The 20,211-nt window shown below is 35.5% G+C and overlaps 1 protein-coding gene across 12 annotated transcripts in view; it reads right to left on the bottom strand.

Moving 5' to 3' along the window:
- Positions 1-20,211, bottom strand: part of PAM (peptidylglycine alpha-amidating monooxygenase) — a 142,539-nt gene that overhangs the window by 84,062 nt on the left and 38,266 nt on the right. For 9 of the 12 annotated variants that reach the window (XM_035570060.2, XM_035570053.2, XM_035570057.2 and 6 more), the window contains 2 exons: positions 2,055-2,568; positions 880-1,000 (listed from right to left, as the gene is read on the bottom strand). In XM_035570060.2, coding sequence (XP_035425953.1) covers positions 880-1,000; positions 2,055-2,146 — 213 coding nt within the window. In that variant the 5' untranslated portion in view covers positions 2,147-2,568. Of the gene's footprint in view, positions 1-879; positions 1,001-2,054; positions 2,569-10,534; positions 10,711-20,211 lie in introns of all 12 variants that reach the window. The other 3 variants (XM_050716407.1, XM_050716409.1, XM_050716404.1) reach the window with 1 other exon arrangement.

Raw genomic sequence — 20,211 nt, 5'->3', positions numbered from 1 at the left:
TAAATTATATGTTCCAAAGGGGTGGTCCCCAATAACTGAAAACCTCATTTTCCCTTCAGTATTTTTTCAAAGTGCTATCTGCAACAATGAGTCATCAGCTACTGCAGCACAACATCCTGCTCTTTCCAAGCATCTGCAGCCCTTTAAAATGGACGTACGGTCTTTCAATGAAATATATAATTCCCTGCATTGCTTCACTGAAAATAATAATAAAAAAACAACACGTTTGTCTTGCTTAATGAAACTACATGTGACTGTGACAGTAGAAACACAGACTTTTAAGTGAATCTTAAAAATGTTAATGTTAAAACTCTTAACTAGTTTCTTGAATTTTAACTGACCTAGCTCAATAGATAAGCAACTTCAAACACGAAAGAGTATAGAAATATAACTGATTTCCAGTAGCTTTTCTGGAATATTTCAATGTTTAAAATAGTACGTCAAAAATATTAAACTTGTGAAATGCTTTCTGGTTGTTCTCTCTCAGCTTGTCAAAGTTGCAGCAATGTTCAATTTCATGTAACTAAATCCACTGAGGCACCATCTGATATTTGGTTTAAGCTCAAATTCTAAATTTTTGTCTCACTAGCACAGCTGCATATGTTTCACTTTAATAAAACTCATTCTTTTAATAAGCTTCAGCAATTCAGCTTATGAAGCCAACATATTACAAACAACACTATTCAGATGAAAAGATTTTTCAATCATCTGAAATTACTCTTCAGATTCCTACTTTTCTCTGGACATACACTAATCTACAAAAGTTACTGTTTTCTTTGTTCACTTTATGTTAGTGATATTTTAGGCAAGGATTTATTTTTCTGGCCTATAAAGAAAAACAGAAAGTGGCAAAAAGAAAAAAAAAATCATTTCTCTCACCTGCTTAGGCGTCACTCCAGGCATGCGAATGTCCAATGCAAAATCTGACAGTCCAAGTGAAATCACTGGCCTGTCACTTCCAAGGCATTCACTGGAAAGAGATCTAGTAGCATCTTTATACCTTAAAAAGAAGGAGGACACATTTCAAAAATACTGATTTTTATTCTACCTTTCTGGAAGAATAGGTCTTCAGAACTAGAAAAGAAGCTTGACAACATGGGAGTAAAACTGGCAATTTCACTTCTTTATGTGCTCTGGAAAACATTTTAGTGAACAATCAGACGGACTAGTCTGGAAAACTTTAGCTGAAAATGTAACCTGTCATTTCATCTAGGTAATTGTCTGAGGTAGACGGATGTACAGACAGAATTATTTCACTAGAATATGTCAAGTAGTGTTATTCACTCAAGACAGAGGTATTTTTGGTTGTTTTTGTTTTAAGACTATGTATCTGTTGTATAATTCAATACAAATTAAAACTAAATAATGTGTAAAGGGGAAATTTTTAATTCTAACAGCATGACGTATATAGCAATCCCCATTACAAGCAGAAAAGCAAAACAGCAGGTTTTGACAATTCACATGAATATCAATACCTATATTGACTGCAATGTATAAACAAATTAAAAAAACAATACAGTAAAATACTTTCAGGATAGCAAAAAGGCTATTTCTCTTGTGCACCCTACATTCAAGTTTGCCTATGCAATTTTACATTCAGCCTCTTCCTTTAAAGTTTCCCAGGTTTCCCAAAGTAAATTCATTAACACGTTTTTGATAAAAACATTGTTTTATACTGCTAGCTAGCTAGGGTAGGTGAAATGTATTTACTTACTATGTAAAGTCTCAAATATACCTGTAGCATTACGTAAAACATTATTAATTATAATTATAACATTATTAACAATATTATTGTTTTTATCAACCTGATCATAATCATCCTAAACTCCCATTTTAGAGCTACCTCTGGAAAAAAAACAGAGTTTCTATCATTAATATGACGAGAGTGCCATTTAAATTTTTGCAAATAAAACTCAGAACAGATGAGCAAAACCAAACAAATAACATACACATTTTTGCCTAGGATATGCTTTTTCATACTTTCATTATATAGTAAGTGACCGCAGCCCTAAGAAGTATGCATTCAACACACAGGGTCTTCCTGCATAACCCACCTCTTGAAAACGGAAAGTGGGCTTCTGAAACCCAAGCAGTTGTTTTGAAAAACAAGAAACAGTATGAGCAGGTTGTTAATGAGGCCAGCCATGTCCACCCTGCTGTTCCTGGCCCGATTAAGGGAGCAGAAAAAGGGCAGTGCAGCTTGATCAGCTGTGATCCTGACAATTAGACAGCAGCAGCAGCATCAATTCACTACTTCATTATTATGTGCTCTGCAGGCATCCTCCAGCTTCTTACAGACCATCTGTCTTGGAAGGTGATGAACTGTAAATCTGGAAAGTGGATGACGCTATGTTGTCTTTATTATTAGCTGTAAAAATCTGTTGAAGGGTCTTCCCTTGGAGATCGATGACACCGTTGCCTTTGTCCACTTAAGGAGCTGAAACGAAGTAGCACTCCTGATGCTTTCTCCCCAGGTTGTGCAGTTAAATCTGCATGTTCCTTATCAGTCCACGGTGCCAGAGACTCCCAGTGGCATCACAGAAACCAGCGTCAGTCATCTTTCAGAACCTGTAAAAATAGAAGCAGATAAAGGATGACTAACACATGACAGCATTAGTCCTTAGCAAATCCCCATTGAGGATTTTTGACACATTAGGAAGTACTTTCACAAGACAGCCCAACCCACTGAAGAATGCTCCATGTCTGTTGATTCTTCCTTTTCCTCCCCCGTCCTCCATTCAGAATCCAGAACTGATACATTCAATATTGATGCACAGAACTCACTCTGGAACACATTTTACATAGTAGGAAAAATCCCCAAGAAAACATTAACAGGCAAAAGGCAAAATATGGAGCATTTCGTACATGTTCTATAAGCAGCTAAAAAAGCCAAACACTGATACAGCAAGAACCAAGGTCTGCAAATGCTATCAGCTATCACTAAATGTTTTTGCATTTATAGCAGGCTGGGATAATGTTTTATTTTTAATACAACCTGTACTATACCGTTATGTCATTAATGTATCCGCTTCTTGTGTACTGTAGTTATTATTTTCATCCATTTCAGATAATTGATACTAACAAATTCTTTTCAGAAATACTAAAACAAGAACTATTGAGATCAGAGTGCTTTATGTTACTTGAACACTATTTCTAAATTTTTCTCTTATGGTTATTTCAGCTTAAGCCATTACTCTCCTCATTACTTTAATTAACTTCAACTTTAACTGCCTTTATCTCTCTACTTTAGTTGATTACACACTCAATTTCAAAAATTTAAAGAATTTTATAAGTATGTTAGAAAGTAATAGTGTGTGTTACTGAGAATATATACAAATGGTTGAGGGTATTTTTGAGCATTACAACTCCAGCAGAATAAAAATTGCAAGTCATAAATAAAACCGATCTTTAAAATGTATTATTAAGTAATTCTTTAAAAATAAATATTAAACACAAAACCAACATAAATAAAAAGAAAACTACCTTCCAGGCCCTGAAAAACATGGTCAAAATACTGCTATAAGGATGAAGAAGCAAAAAAGGGTTCTGAAATGCACTCCTGTTTCAAGAAAAATCACTTCCATCTCAGGGCATACTCACTGAAAAGGCTTCTAAAAGTGCTTATGGATAGACTAAAATCCATGCTGGCAACTTGCCTGAAGTTTAGCAGCTACACTGCTTTTGCACTGAACAATATTTAAGAGATAACAATTTAAAAACTGTATTAAATTAACCATTATTAAACTTGAATCTATTCTTCACTGAAGAATGACACAAAAGATTCCATCACAACTAAAAATAGACTTCATCTTAGATTTCAGCTTGCCAAAAACATGCCAAACCTGTCTAAAATTCATGCAAGCAATGAAACGAGACTAATTCTTTTTGTTTATGTAAATTCTCATGTCTTCTTTTCTGTGATCTTCATCATGACTAGCAAACTATGGAAAACTGCAGAACATGTCAAGGATTGCACTAAGACGAAAACTGAACATTATTTAGAAAAAAGAGTGAGATACGCTTCACAAAAAGTAGACAACTATAGAGATGAAGGACTTGAAATCTTGAAGGCCTGATTATACAATAGTAACTGAGCACCATCTTTGCAAGTCACTTGACTGAAGTTCTAGTATAGCTTCAGCACATACTCAAGAAAGGAAAACTGGTCATCATGGAGAGAAAAAAACAAACACACACTTATGACCTTTTCATAGAACCACACACACAAAATTATTTCTTATCAAAACTGAAAATTACATTACACTTACACTCCTAACCATGAGGCTCAAATCCAAAACAGAACAAGAAATGGGGGCACTTTGCAGAATATTGATTGAACTTGATGCATTTTTTCTTGTAAGTTAAAAAATGAATATTGATGTATTACAAACCAATATTCTTTGATTGTTTTGCTCCTATGTGGCAGTTTTTTTTTGTGTAGATTTTCATCAGTATATTCAATATTGTTTTCTTCTGTATTAATTGTGAGCATAAAATGGTTAAAAAAAATAATGTTTCCCTAGATATATCTACCCAACTTTTCAGTTATTTAACTTATTGTTTGATTAAAAGATTTGTGAAGTTGAATGGCTGAATAAACCTGAAGGTTTAAAAGTCTACTTAACACATTTGCTAAAGACTAACGAAGTAGGTGGTGCTGGTGCCTTTTTTTAAATCATATTATTCAAGAAATTATGTCTTCTTTCTCAGAACTTACTGTAAGTTAATTTGACAAGCAAGAGCTGTGAAGAAAACAGGCAGAGGAATACATTGGATTTTAACACACAGTTACAATGTTCTAACTTAATTTTCTGGAATGTGAAAAGATACTTTCCAGTGACTAGAAATAAACATTTTTTCAGCTTTAATAAGTCTGAGATTGTTTATACCAAATCTGTTACAAACATCTACCTGGTATATGAATTAATAAAAGCAAGCTACTGTGAAACCTTATCATTTACTGTCCTCCCTCATCCCAAACATTAGTTTCTTTACAGCAGCTTTCAATGCTGTCCACAGAGTTAAACACGGTAATAGTGGAAATGACCAGAATACATCTTAATATTGCAGCAAACTGCCTGATGACTCATACATAGCTTTTAGAACACTGATCACTGACAAAAAAAAAAAAAAGGGAATAAAAGGAATAATACTCTGGAATTATCTAACAAAGCAATGAAATCTCTAGTGAGATGAATACATGTATACTCAACATCTGTATATTCTTGTTAAAAAATGGGCCAACTTCTACAAGCTTTGTTATCACCTACAGTTTCATCAGCTACATGGATATGACATGGACAAAAATTTAATGAATGCATCTGGTACTTAATATTAGGCTCTCACACAACTTAATTTTGTATCTGGGGACAAGATGAAGAAAAAAAGGAAACTAACTTGAAGAGATGTCAATCTAATTTTAGATATGATGCAATAAGCAAGAATGCCAGACAACAAGGGAAAAACTGAGGATGAGAGATTCAATAATAAGATTACATGGTTACTTAGGTTCATTACGTGGACATCCTGATGCTACAGTTCTGCTTTCAATTTGGAGTAAGAGAACCCAAGGGAACAGAAAAAAAAGTGAAGTAAAAAAGATATAATTAATAACAAAGGCTGGAGTAAAAGGAGAGAAAGGGAGATGAAAATTAGCTCGAGCAACATAAGCATGATATTCTAACCCTCACCCCCCCCTCAGACACTATAGAGGACAGATATATTAAAAAAAGGGAACACAGAAAAAATAAAGTATCCAACAGCAACTAGCAGGAAGACATCTTACTGAACAAGCTGAAGAAAATCAGAAAAAAGTGGCCAAGAAGCTGGAATTCAAAATACAACTGAAAATAGCATGCAAAATAAAAATAACAATTTTTCAATGTGATTTCATAAAAAACTAAACAGTGAAACTTTTAAAAGAGTACTAATTAAATGACCGATTTCCAAAAGGAACTACTGATGGAGAAAGCTTTGCATTAATCACAGTTTCACAAAGTATGCTATAATAATTTTTTGTTCTCAGTTTCATCATTAGAACATTTTACAAACAGTAGAAAGTGAACATGCCACAAGCAAAAGCCTCATCTTCAACTACCACTACCACCAAAGGAAAAAAAAAAGTGGTCAACACTAAAAAGTCTTGATCCAAAGGTTCATCAAGGGCATTAATTTCTCTTAGACGAATCTTGTTTCATGTTTCTCATGCACTGAAATCATGGAACTGAGCATGGACAACATGATTTCTGTCTTCAGCTATAGCACAGAATCAGTGTTTTATCTTTGTCAAGCTTAAACAACTCAGCTTTGCCATCTTTAGATCACAAATAAGTATATTTTGCAACCTCTGTTGTCAAAAATGAGGTTAAAATTAATGTGTGCAAAATAATTTTTGAACACCTGTCTGAAAATGCATGTCATGAAAATGCATATTTGATGAGAAGCATCCATTTGCTGACATCCTCATAACAAAGGATTTTGTTTATTTATTAAATTTTGCAACTTCTAGCATGTGTTATTTTAGAACTGGCATAACTATGACAGCAGACGATTTTGATTCTCCAAAACTCAACAGTGTGCCACTGAGACATTTATATATTGCCTACTTTTGTCAAGAGGACATCCTAGCTCTTCATGAAATAATTTCTTAACACCAAGAAGGTATCTGATAGTTGGATATACAGGCATGCTGCTGTACCTCAGGTATACAAACAAGAGCGCCAGTTCAACAAACACACTGCAACTATGCCACTTCATTGAAGCATTTTGTTTCTTTCTTTGTTATTTATTTATTTGCTATTACACAAGAGAATCAGTATGTTGTGGGATCAGCTTTGGTCACATTCATTACTGCACTGACTGTTGCCACTCACAACACTTCGGTCAAAGATGCGTACAAAAAGCGTTTGGCATGAGACCGTCAAACTATCCCTTCTCAACAGAACCTAAAACAACAAGGAAAGCAGTCAGATACCGGGGAGATGGGAGAGCTGTTGTCAGCAACATGCATACATATGCAGATGACCCAAAAGTGCCTGAGTGTTGTGGAGCCATCCAGAGGGACCTGGACAGGCTGTGAAATGGACTGAGAAACCTCAGGATCAGCAAGGGGACATGCAAAGTCCTGCAAAGTTGCCTTATGCTCATTTTCAGGTGCAGAACAGGACCTAGGGGTCACCCTTGTGGACACCAAGTTGAGTATGTTAGTTAAATGTGGTAGATTCATCTGCCTCAGTGACCTTTGCAGTAAGATTTGAGAGAAATACATGGCAGGTGAAGGGGATGATGAGTTTTAACTATGAAAGTTCTACCATTCCCTTTGATAAGAAGATAAGGGCACCAAGAATAGATGGTACCAAGGATTTTCCTCTGTGGATTTTGGCAGAGAAAGATGAAAAGTTTCTCTGCCAAATAGAGGTCTCTTGGTTACTTTTACAACTCCAACGTTGTAAACAGGGGAATGAATGGGTAAGATGGTGGCCAGAAGCACAGAAAAGTCTTCCCCAGATAAGCTGGTTTTACAGTTTATAATTCTTTGGAAAACAATGAATTCATGATTACAGAAAACACATAGCTTTTAATGTTATGTAGGTCAGCTAAATGTAGCCCTGTATTTAGAGATTTTTTTTTTAAAAATACATACAAAACCAAAAAAATATTCTTGACTTCTATGTCATATTTTACTAAACTTTTAGGATAAGTAACACACCAGCTTCAAAAACTTTTTAATGTTTTGAGATGTTGTTTTTGTGCAGAAATTTTACTTTCATTGAAACAACTCACCTTTAAATAGTTTTACAGGAAAATATTTAGAGGATGATTGTAAATCATCCAAAAAACCTAAGGAGCTTCCTATCGTAGAAGCTGCTGCTGCAAACTAGACTTCATTGGACTGTTCCTCCAAAGAAATGAAGATGAACTTCCACCATTGTACCTGTAGGCTGCCTTATGTTTGCTTCCTCCTCTTGCTCTGGAGTGGTTCATCAAGCTGATGCCCTCCTCATCCCACCCCAGCAGAGCGCTACTCTTCCATCCGACCAACCAGCCAGTGTGCCAGTCTGCACTGCTGTACGTCTGTCAGTAAAGAAATAGTGCGAGCACGCAGCTGGAAAGTATCCCATTTCAGCAGCAGTCCAAACTGGATTAGGTGTAATATAATTCTCATTTTAAAAATCGTTTATCTTCATGAGTAGTCTCATATAGTTGGCCTCTTGGTTTAATTTAGATTTTGCAAATTTTTACCTTCTGCTGCCAAAACCTTTTGCAGATATGGATACCAAAGGAAAAACAAACAAACAAACAAACAAAAACTCTACTATTGTTTTTATGAAAAACCTTTTCTACAGTTTGATCAGCTGAGCATAAGTATGGTGCATATTTTTAAAATAAATGCTCATGATGACAAGAAATCTACTGTTCATTCCACGGGAAGAAATACAGCATTTATACTTTGGATGAAGAACTGTAACTTGAATTTTCTTCTGTATATGGTAGCAATTTAATTGGATGCTTTCTAAATGGATTTACTCTGCATGCTTTCAGAATATATTGAATGTGGAAAATAAGTGGTTTTTTTTTCCCTCTTTTTGACTATAAGTATTAAATGAAAATTCACACAAAAGTGGAAAAGAAAAAAAAAAGAGAGACTGCCTGAATACCTACATTCATTTTGAGGGATTTTACTGATCTGTTAGCATTTTTGTTGGTGTCCTATTGAGAAATGAGTTTCACTTACAATATAAAAACAACCTATCTTTACCAAGAAAAATCCTTGCAATTTACTGACATTTCAGTAGGTATAGAGAGTTTTACCTACTGGACAGCTTTCTTTTGAGATTAATTGAAGCTTTCTACAGCAAAGGGATAGAGGATAAAAAACTGTCATTTACACTCTGCCTTTCACTTTTGGAGATCAACAGGTTGACAATACAATTTGTAGGTTCTTAACTGCTATAAAGAGCAAGAATCCCAAAAATATCATAAACCCCATCAGCCAAGCCATAAGTAAACCCTTTTTAGGGAACAATAAAGGAAACATTCAAATCATACTTAGTAGGCTACACGTGCAGCAAAAGAGGTCACAGAAATTAAAAATAAAAGGAGGTATAAAAAACAATAGGGCTGTAAGATGTGCTTATGCAAAGAAAGAACACGGACATTATTTCCAGGAGGGTTAGGTTTATTATTCTCTGCTAATTTGTAAAATATGATGACATTAGAAACAGACTCATAATTCTTCTGCGAGCATCAAGAGATGCTTGCAGAAGCATCCATGAGGAAAAACAAACCAAGAGAAGCAAAAATTTAATTTACTGTCTAACATTTCTTCCTTCATTATTTTAAGACTCATGCAGCACGTTTAAATCAATAGTTAAATGACGTTGGCAAGCACAGATGTTTAAACTACATTCCTGTTTCATCCTTGACATGGATGGACAGCATCTACGTGCATAACTAAGACAGAACAGAAGCTTCCTGGAAAAGGAGTCGCAGTGACAAAGTCAAAAACACACATACTGAAAGTGTCAGAAAAAATTATGTTGAATTTCTTAATTATAAAAAATGATTTATCAGAAGTGTTTTTTACACAGTAGAAGATAAGAAAATAAGGAATTTTGTAACGAGAGAAATCCCACTAAGGTGTTCAACGACAGCCAGTAACAGACAAGAGGAGAATGCTAAAAGATTGTGAAAGCTGAGCAAGCTAAACAGTGAAATTACAATTCTGTACCAAACACAATTGTTTTGTGATGCAAACTGTCAGAATGGCTGCCACCAAAGGCTCTGGGTCTGCCCACAGCTGCTATCATGAGCTCCTCGAGGACAACCGAAAGGGGCAGACTTCAAAGTCCAGACAGCTCTGATTAAAAAAATATTTAACCGCTGTTTCACAGAGATCTTACAGAGCAGCCCTTGCTTAGGATTTGCTTAGCTGCCAACAAGTAGATCCGCCTCACTAACCATATTTTCCCCTTTCCCAAAGTTTCTGAGCCTTATGCATTGTTACCATGACCTTTTCTCCAAAAAAGATTTCACCTATGCTAGAAACTTGCTAAAGAAAAACCAAGAAAAGATAAAAATGACAAATACTACTTCTCAAAATGATGAAAAAAGTTAATTATGATATCACTCAGGTGTGAGACAAATTTCTGAAAAGAAGGAAACATAACATTACACAAACTACAGGTATGCATTGGTATGTTTCAGACCAAAATAAAACTAATTCTCTTGGAATTTATTCATTTTCTCCATCACCACACCATAAACTATTAGGTATAAACTTGTTTAAGAACAAAAGATTGTACTTTTGCTACAGAGATATGTACCACCACAAAAAATCATTTCCTGCTCACATTAACGTATAAATATCCTGGCATTACTAACGTGTGAGAAGATTTCAAGCAGGAGTTCATTTTTATAACCCGATTTTTCATTCTTCCACATCCACAGACAGAAAACACCATAGTAAAACATCAGTAAAGTTGCACATCTTTTTAGAAATTCTTATAATGAAAGGCTTTTATTTTTTTCTTACCTTATAGAACTAATTAGCAACTATCCAGTTTCTAAGTCAACAGTCCTTAATAAATTGATACTAAAGTCTTTTATAATTCTGAAATATCTGCTGGTGAAACTGCTTGAAACACTCTAATAAATGGTGAGATGCAAGAAGTCCTTTCCTTCCTGTGGGAGTCATGCCTTCTCAGAAGCCTGAAGACCAAAGAGAGTACATTTAAAATGGCCATTCTGCATTTCAATGGCATTTGAAATGCATTTTAATTCACAATAAACCACCTTGTAATCTTTCTGCTTTGACCAACCATCAAAATAAGAAAAGTTCTCTTGTCAAGGAAGATCAATGCTTTTCACTGAAAGATGACACCTTTGCTAAGTACTAATTTCATATTCTGAAAAAATTAACAAGTTGGATGGTACTAATTACTTGCTTAAAAGGAAAAACACTTGAGAAGCTTCCTGCTTCATTTTAATATCTAGATCACTATCAGCAGCAAACGCAATAACGATAAAGGTTCACTGAAGTGTCCTTTGTTTTCCCTTTGCTGTAGAAAAAAAAAGAAATTTACTAAAGGCAGGATGTTTTACAGAATTTCGATTAGCCTCCAAGGATAAAGCAAATGAGAGATCATGAGGAATGTTTAAGTTGAATTACGCTTTACAGATGAATGAATTAAATTAATTGCATGTTCCTTCAATAAAAACGACTTCAAAACATGCTCACTGAGTTCCTCATATATATATATATATATATATATATATATATATATATATATGTGCACTCATATAGGAACAAAAGCAACATTTTTTTTCAGTCACAACGTGCAGGATTTTGTCAGCATAGCTATTTGGTGTGTTTCAAAGGGCCTCGTTCCAACCACTGCCTTGTGAGTTTGCCGCACAAGAAGACAGCAGGCCCCGGGAGCATCTCCTAGCAGAATATTTCATTTGAGAGACACCAAGGGAAGAGGGCTGATGGTATTCCACCCCCACCCCAAACAAACAAACAAAAAACCAACGCAACCAAACAAAACAATGTTTTTTTTTTCTTGTGCTGTATCAGGACACTCTTAACTGTGTCCTACTACAGATTAGAACCTGGAAAGTGCCCCCACAGATCCAACCTAAGTGACACAGTCAAACTGCAGTTTACAGCATTTTTTCTTCATTAAAATCACAAGCTACTTTAGATTTGCAATAGACTCTCACAAACTTTTTTTGAATTATTTTCATTAATTAATGTTCCAAAAAGCTCACCTCAAAAAGTAACACCTCTTAATTAAAGAAATGATAATGAAAAGAGTAGAAGTCATTGTATCTAATTCAATTTATCATTAGTTAACTGAGCAAGACAAGATGCAAACAAAAAACAGGTAAATGAATTTTCTTACAGTTACTTTTTTATGGCACAAACCTTTTCCTAATGTGTATATATATGTATATATTTACAACTAGCATCAATGGAAGTGAAAATAATAATTCTGCAGTCATCAAAAATGGTTGGAAATCTGGTAATGGGAAGTAACTTCAGTTTTTCAGTATCAAAAAAATGTAATAAAACTAATTAACAAGGTTGTTTTATTGAACACAATAAAATAGACCAGTATTTCAGCTGAACACAATATTAAGTGGAATTTTTAAAGAGCAAAAAGAAAAGTAAGAAGATGAATTGCCTGTGATTACACAAGCAGCAGGCTTTTCTATGAACTGTCTACATAGATGGGAGTTGTATAGGATATAAATGGATAATCAAGTAGCCCAAGTTTCTTTGGTAGAAGTCACCACTACATATGGGAAAGCAAGAGAAGTTCACATGAGAAGACAGAAGAAAAACAGAGCAGAAGGAGAAAGGAAGAGTAAAGAAAAAAAGCAGAAACCAAAACCGATGTGAGAAACAAATACTGAGAACATACTAGGCTCTGTTACGCTGGAAGAGTCAGTATCTATTCTTTTTAAGCAAAGAGCAAGTCAGATGAAATAATTATCTCCTGTTAAAGCCTGATCAAATTTAACAGAACGAATTCATGTTCAGAAAAGGTCAAGTCTTCCACAGAAAAATAAGTTTGTGTAATAGGTATCTGTTGCTAAGAATGATGTCTGAAACCATGCACTCGAGGTTGCAATAATAGTGCTTTAAAAAGGCATCCATAATACAACAAACCTGCCACAATAAAGGGGGAAATGCATTTACTATAGAACCAAGCCTCATGAAAATTATTCAATCCCAGAAAACAGTAGCTATCAGTTACATGGAAAACATACAGGTTGATCCAAAGAGTTGATGCTTAGAATTAGTAAAATGCAAAGCACTGTACCAATCTTAGCATATATACGCAGAGATTACATTAAAAATTTTCCTGCCTTAACTGTGGCCGGGTTCAGTATGAACAGTACCAAGTAGGAAAGAGAAGGCATTAGGAATACTGTATACTAATTTAAAAAAATAAAATCAGTGAACAGTAAAGTAGTTAGAATCAGGTGAGAGGAAAGAAAAATGCATATCAAAATAAAGCTCCCCTTTACGTCTGTGCAAATGTTGGGCAATACTCCAACTGTCACCCAACTCAGTAACTTAATGGGTAACATTAGCAAAAGCTACTCTAAATAACATGTATTTTGTCTTTGTATGAAATGTTGTAAGAAGCAAAAGGAAATTAGCTGCAATTTGCCTTGAGAGAGAGTATAAATGGTGGTGAAGTTTATGACTGATACTTTTTTTCTGTATTTGGTGTCTCAGTCAAGCAAAATAAGGCAAAACAGATATAAGCTTTGGGGAAAGGGGGGGGGGGGGTGCAGGAAACAAATCATCAGTTTTAGTGTCTAAAATTTCCCGGCACATATGTGCCTTACCCAACTACTGGTCTAAGGGGTGAGATTGCAGGATGTGTATGTAAAGAACTTCCAGTTCACTCAAGCTTTTTCATTTCCAGAGTAGAGCGAGTCCAGTGCTCCTGGTTGGGAAATGCTATTCAGCTGTACACCAGCAGGACTAGGAAAGGCAATACAGGAAAAATAATATTGTGTTTTGTTTTCTTCAAACAACATTTTAATTTAAGACTCAATAACTAAATAAATGGAATCACTGCCAAATAAATAAATAAAAAGAAAATACTTGTAGGAGCACAGGATATGAAATTAAATCCACGCAGGATTGGGAAAAATAGCTTATTCTTTCTGGGATTTTAAAAAACTTGTTTTAAAATCTATTAACATAGAAGATGTTTTCAAAATTTAGGAATTTTCCATAATTCAGCTAAATGGCAGTTCAAATTATTCTTAGTCTCCTTTTTTGTTTACGGCAGAGGCAGAAAACCCATTTCAGTCCAAGGCATTCCAGTAACTCTATTGTCTGTCTTAGCTTCTGCAGCAGTCAATTTGTCTTAGGAGGATGGGCATTTTTAATTCACGTTTCTTTTTCTTCCTTTATTTGTTCAGACAAAAGCATATATAGGCATCAGGGACGACTCATGTACCTTTCCTCTCCACTTAATAAACTATTCAAATAATTACCTATTACATACCTGAGATCAACAGTACATGCAGTTTTAAAAGCTTACTGAAGTACTGATTACTCTGAACTGTGACTAGCATTAGCTTACATTTATTTTCAAAATCATGGCTGACATTTAAAACAATCCTATAATTAGACTTTATGCTAACAGCCATGGGTCATACCAATTTTTTCTCTTCCAGAGTCTGCTCACTAATTTCATAGACAACAAGTTACCGTAAGGATAACCAGAACTAATTCATTATTGCTAGTGTACTTACAGCATGCAGTTAAGAAGCAAACCTATCCTTGATCAAATGAGCAGAAATCAGATACCTTTGAACACACAAGGAGGAGTAAGAGTCTACTACTGAAGTAAAGTCTTTCACGTATCAAGAGTAGATCCTTGTGAGTGCCAAAGTTAAAGATATGCTCTCTCTTCTAAAGATCTGGCCTCTGCTGTCTGATGGAGCAAGCAAACGCTCTAAACCTAAAAAAAATATATTAGCTTCCTTATTAGAAAAATAAAGAGAACATTTTAATAACAAATCTGTGAATATGCACACATTCTTTCAGTTAAATTCTGAACCATGAAAAAAATTCATGACTATCTAATGTCACAATATAACGTATCATAATATTTCTAATGAATGAGTGTTAACAAACGAGCTCTTGCTGTAAAAGGCAGACAACTGCACACTGCTTGAAGTACAGAACTGCTTTCTGGATTTGTTCTCCCCTGTACAGCACATACAAAGCTGTACTGTGCCAATTCTGCTCAACAACGTTCAAGAGCAACTTAATTTCTCATATAATTGAAATTCAGGTTTAGTAGGTATACACACAGATGTATAGTGCCAATATCAAAATCCTCAAGCTCTGTGTTTTCTGGTTCCGGCAGGATGTCTGTGATTTAAGAATGATCCACTCTAATAAAAAAAGAAAACGAAGGACAGAAGACTTACCTTGTCCTTACTAATTTCAACAAATTAATTGAGAAGCACTTCTGCTTGTACAGAATATAAGAATTCAAGTAGAGCTGTAAGGAAATCTCTTCAGCTTTTAAGAAAGGACTCAGTTCTTTGGCTCAGTAAAGGTCTCATTGTTTATGGCCGCTCTTACAGACCTTATATTGGTATTGCAAGGAATTTCCCCTCACCTCTCACTCAATACGACACTGGCAAAAGCTGCAGTTTGGTAGGGAAATGCAAAGTTTAACTTATTTTTGTATAAAAAGATTACCTGATAATCACTGTATGTATGTATTTTACGCTGTTTGCCTTTTTCTTCAGAACTCAATCTCTCTCCTGTCCTATTCCATCTGTCAGGTGATTATTTTGTTTCTTGGAGAGCAGAAATTAGAACAGCTGGTTTTATCAGTGACTTATCATGTCAAAACACCATCTTTTATTAAGCACCATGTAATTGATTTATGCCAGCACTCCATTCTGATGCTTGTTAAGTAACAGCTGCTGTGAAAGGAGGAAGTGAACCAGAAAGGACTCAGGACCCCAGAAGTTATCAGGAGAAGATAAGTTACTGGTAGAACAGCTTGATAAACAATGGCAACAGATTAAACAAATCTGAAAGCAAGACTTTAAACACCTTTCAGTAATTTTAACAACATATGACTTCCCCTATTCTCATTCTACTTGGAGATTTCTTTTTATGAAACAGAACTAAGAATAAACTAAACAATACTATCACTTATGGCCTACAAAAAAAAAATTACTGTACTTTCTTATTTGTCCAGCTTACCTTTCCCCTGATTAGTCCACACTTCCACTTGAGTATAGCTTAGTGTCCTTTGCCAGTAAACAAATACAGAATAAAAGTAGCCAGGCAGAAACTTAAACTTTTATCCCCTTTTTACCAATCTGATTTACCTTTTTTTTATTTTTATTTAAATAATCTGATTTTTCTTTCAGAGTGTGAAAGCTAGGTGGCTGGAGATAGAAGAAATAAATACAAGTCACTCATATTCTGGATAAAAATAGCAGTAGAAAAGCTAGAACAACAACAAAAAAAAGAGAAAATGTTGAGTATTCTGTTCAAAAATCCCGATTTTATCTTGCAGTGTTTTGTTGTTGTTGTTTTTGTTTGTTTGTTTTACATGTATACTACTCAGTAAGATACGAAAATGTCATTCTGTTTTCCTGCCTAAAGTCCTCCTGGGGCATGAATATGCATTTATGCAGGAAAAGAAAAAATAAAAAAATCAGTCTAGGTTTTTCCACAATATTCAATTAAAAAAATATTTATAAAGTACTACATATTGAGCTAGTATACAGCCAAAAACATCTAACTCTCAAATGCTAAGCAGAACATTATACCAATTTTTAGCATAAACATTGTTTCTACTTTCAGACATACTTTTTACTCAGAAGTAAATTATTCAAGCTGAATCTCCAAAATTGAAACCCAAAAGACTTCAAAAGTGCAGTACTTGAAAGTATTCCGATTGAAATTTTTGTACTTTGCTTACAAGTCTCTTTCTAAGATTGAAGTTTTTTAGGTCAGCATTAAAAATTGTTTACACAAATATTTCATTGTCCTGTTTTAAGTCTTCCTTACCCATTGATTAAAAAAAAAAAAAAGGAGACCTTGCTACATATTTTGGTATGAAGTATGACAATTTATACCAAATAAAAAAAAAAACAACGCTCAGCTCACAACAGGAAAAGCAGATCACCTACCAGCAGACTTGAGCACGCTACCAGAAAGGTAGTCTGTACCTAGATCAGTTGTTGGGAACAGCTAACATTTTCAACACCATTACTATCTCAAGTGAAGAAGCATTTTTGTCCAATGGGTTACTTTAACTGACAGTTTAATATAACACAGGTTATTTCACAGACTAATAAAATAAACAGGTGTAAAGTAAAAATTAGCTAGCAAACCTAGTAAAGTGTTTTAAAAAAATCTGACCACAACAAGCAGCCCATAGAAACTAGACAGCGTAAACAGTGGTCACGGACAGAGTAGAAAGGTTTTAGCATTACATATTCATTCCATTTCTGAAACTCATAACATCCATATGGAGGTATACAGCTTGGCAGAGAACACACATTACTCCAAACTCAGCTTGGAGTACACAGCTTTCCTGCACTTGCCATTTGAAACTAAACTTATAATTCCCAAATTTACCATAAATCTGTCGGTTCTACCTGAACAACCTTGCAGCACTTCAAGCTTGAAATCAAGGTACTGAAGAATCTATTGTAATAATGCAGCGATTAACTTCCAAGCCAATGATGGAAGCTAGGTGACAAAATAACAATGACAGACAGTAATTCTGGAATTTCATAATTGACATGGCCTTTTTAAGATAAAATCTTCAGACATCGTTAAGTGTTAGAAACAGGAGCAGAACTCATACAGCTAAACCTTCATACCAGTAGGACATCATCTTCCCGTGGTTCAAATCAAATCCTACACTTTTTTACAAAATACAAACGTACAAGAGACCCTAGCAGGCACCTGGTCTTTGAGCCTCCCAGACTGATATAATGACATTAGAAACTGAAACATGGGAAACGTCACGTCTGTGAGAAAGAAACTCCATGGGCTGAACTGCACTTTGTACCCAGAGACTAGGACATTGTAAACTGATTGTGAACTAAAAACAAGGAGTATTGATTTTAGATACAAACATCCTTCTGAAAATTAGGCTTCAAAACTCAATGTCAATTTTCTCTACTCAAAGCTGGATTACTGTAGCAACTAATCATGCCAGTCCACTGAGCAGTTGCAATTTCCTTTGGTAAAATATTTTTACAACCCTCCTTGTATGGCTGTTTAATGGATTACTTAAAGTCCCATTGTTTGTGAGGAATGAAGAATTATCACGCAGTGTTGTTTCTCTGCAGCGAATGAATGTCATTTCTAACTAAAGCTTTCAAGAGGTAAATCTGTGTTCTGTACCAGCAAAGACCTCACATCTTCCACTTATGTGAGAATTAATCACAGCACTTTATCACATCTTTATAAATCACATTAATGGTGTTTTTTCATACAATACTTGAAAGCAGAGGTGACTCAAATGCCAAGCAACTGGCTGGCATCTCATCAAAAAATTACACAGTAGACTTCTTTGTGCACTTGTGTAATAGATAGATGTTTAAGAAATGCTTATGTATGATTCTTATGAGATTACCATATAAAATATAGCCACAGTATTTATTATTAAGATAATACAGACCAGGTGAGAATAGCTGGTCAAAACGTTGACGAGGATGAGGGAAAAATGGCCATTACCTTGAAAAGGTCCTTGTAACTCCCTCCTCCATTACACCTTCTCCTTCTCACACTCTGAGTTATGCCATGCCTGTCCCTGAGCCACCAGCATCTCCCTGCAGCAGTCATGTGCAGGTGCTCAAATGAACAAAAAAATCTGACACATTTTAGAGTTAACTTTTTATATATTGTATCAATTAAGCCTTAACTATATATCCAGATTTATAACAGAGAGAGATGCACAGAGGGGGAAGATGCATAGAGGTACCAGGGGGCAGGAAGGGTTAGGTAGGTAAGTAATAAGGAAACTCGTTACATCCTTTATCCAATTGTTACCTGATGAAACCTGCTGGGAATTTTTCAGTTTTCCCACACATTGCAACTGAGTGTTCTCACCTTGCTAATGAATAACCTACACTGTTATTTTGTACAGTGCTCTCCTTAAACCTTTGCTGCATTCTGCAACCACTGCATGTCACTACTAAAAAGACTAAGGAAGATTTTAGTAAGGTTTATGTAGATGGAGCCTGCTGTTGTTATGAAGGTAAGAGCCAAGTTAAGAATATGAAGCTGACACTGCCTGTTTAAAAACATTAAATAAAAGCAAATTAAAACAACAACAAGAAAAAAAGCACAAAACAACAGACATGCTTTGGTATCTAAACTTGCAAATAGAAAAGCTGAACAGCAAGGTCTTTTAAGTTCTATCTGTATGGTGTTTAAGAAAATATGAAGTAAACAAACATCTATTGGGACACTGCTTAGCATGGACTAACATAATGGATGCTGCGTGTATTGGGAGGGGGCCACCCTACACAGAGATGCATCAGTTCCAAAGCCTCCTTCCTCTCCAGAGCAACAGAAATGATGGCTTTAACACACACAAACACTGAATGTTATTCTTTTGTTGAAGACAGCTAATGAATCAAACGGAAGGTCCTCCTGGAAAAATAACTGCCTTTAAGTTTGCACACCTGATTTATTCCTTGCAGAACTCTACAGAAACAGTATATGAAATTAATACTCGCTCTTGGAGAAACATAACCGTCCTTACTCTCCATTTCCAAAGTTACACGCCCTCAGTAGACTGAAAGCATATCTGGAAGTACAGCTCCCCGTGAAGGTTTCTATGCAGTTTGCTACTTTCTCAACACAAGCTATCTGAAACAAACATTAGAGATGGCCATCTCTTTGGAGCTGTGCCGTAACCTCTGTGCAAGCACCACGAGACAAACTGTGGCAGACTGCCAAAAGCCTGAGCCCCACGGTTGAAGTAGATTTACACAGGATTTCAATCACAGATAAAAGCTTTATTTATTAGTGCTGTAACTGCAGAAAATATATCAGAGTCACCCAATGCGTCACATAGCTATAGCTTCCTAACAGGCAGCCTTTGGAGGTGTAACAAACCCTATGGGCCACGCGGAAATAAGCACCTTTGAAATACCAGGCAGCCAGGTCAGTACTCCACCTGCACCCAGATGCCTCTCAGAGGACCTAGACAGCGTCATTCGTGCTCCATGCTCCCCTTGAAGGGGCTAAGTCTGGGTGCAGCTGTGCACAGAGCTGGGCTGGAGGTAAGACAACAGAGGCAGAACAACCGTGGTGGTGCCATGAGGAAGCCCAGTGCCACTCAGATGCACTGCTCACATACCGCTAACATAACTACCGGAGGACTCAAGAGAATCATTCAGACCCTGAGTTAAGTTGCAAAGAAAAACATGTTCTCAAGTTATTTATCAGGCCTCTCTACCTGCTACAATAATTTGAAGACCATTGTGATGTTTTGGGAGAAAAAGTGTCCTTTTCAATGTTAATTCAGGCTGTATCTGACATTCCATGAATAAAAGCCAACACTGTGCTCTTTCAACACAATATTGGCCGTATCAAGTAGAAAGTCTGACAGCTTTCTGGAGGGCTAGTTTTGACTAGTTGAGAGATAAAGAAAAAATCTCACAAGGATTAAGTTT

This window comes from Cygnus atratus, chromosome Z (assembly GCF_013377495.2).
Source record: "Cygnus atratus isolate AKBS03 ecotype Queensland, Australia chromosome Z, CAtr_DNAZoo_HiC_assembly, whole genome shotgun sequence".
In the NCBI taxonomy this organism is placed as follows: Eukaryota; Metazoa; Chordata; class Aves; order Anseriformes; family Anatidae; genus Cygnus; species Cygnus atratus.
Note: the sequence above shows the minus strand (reverse complement) of the source record. Positions and strands in the feature narration are given on the sequence as shown.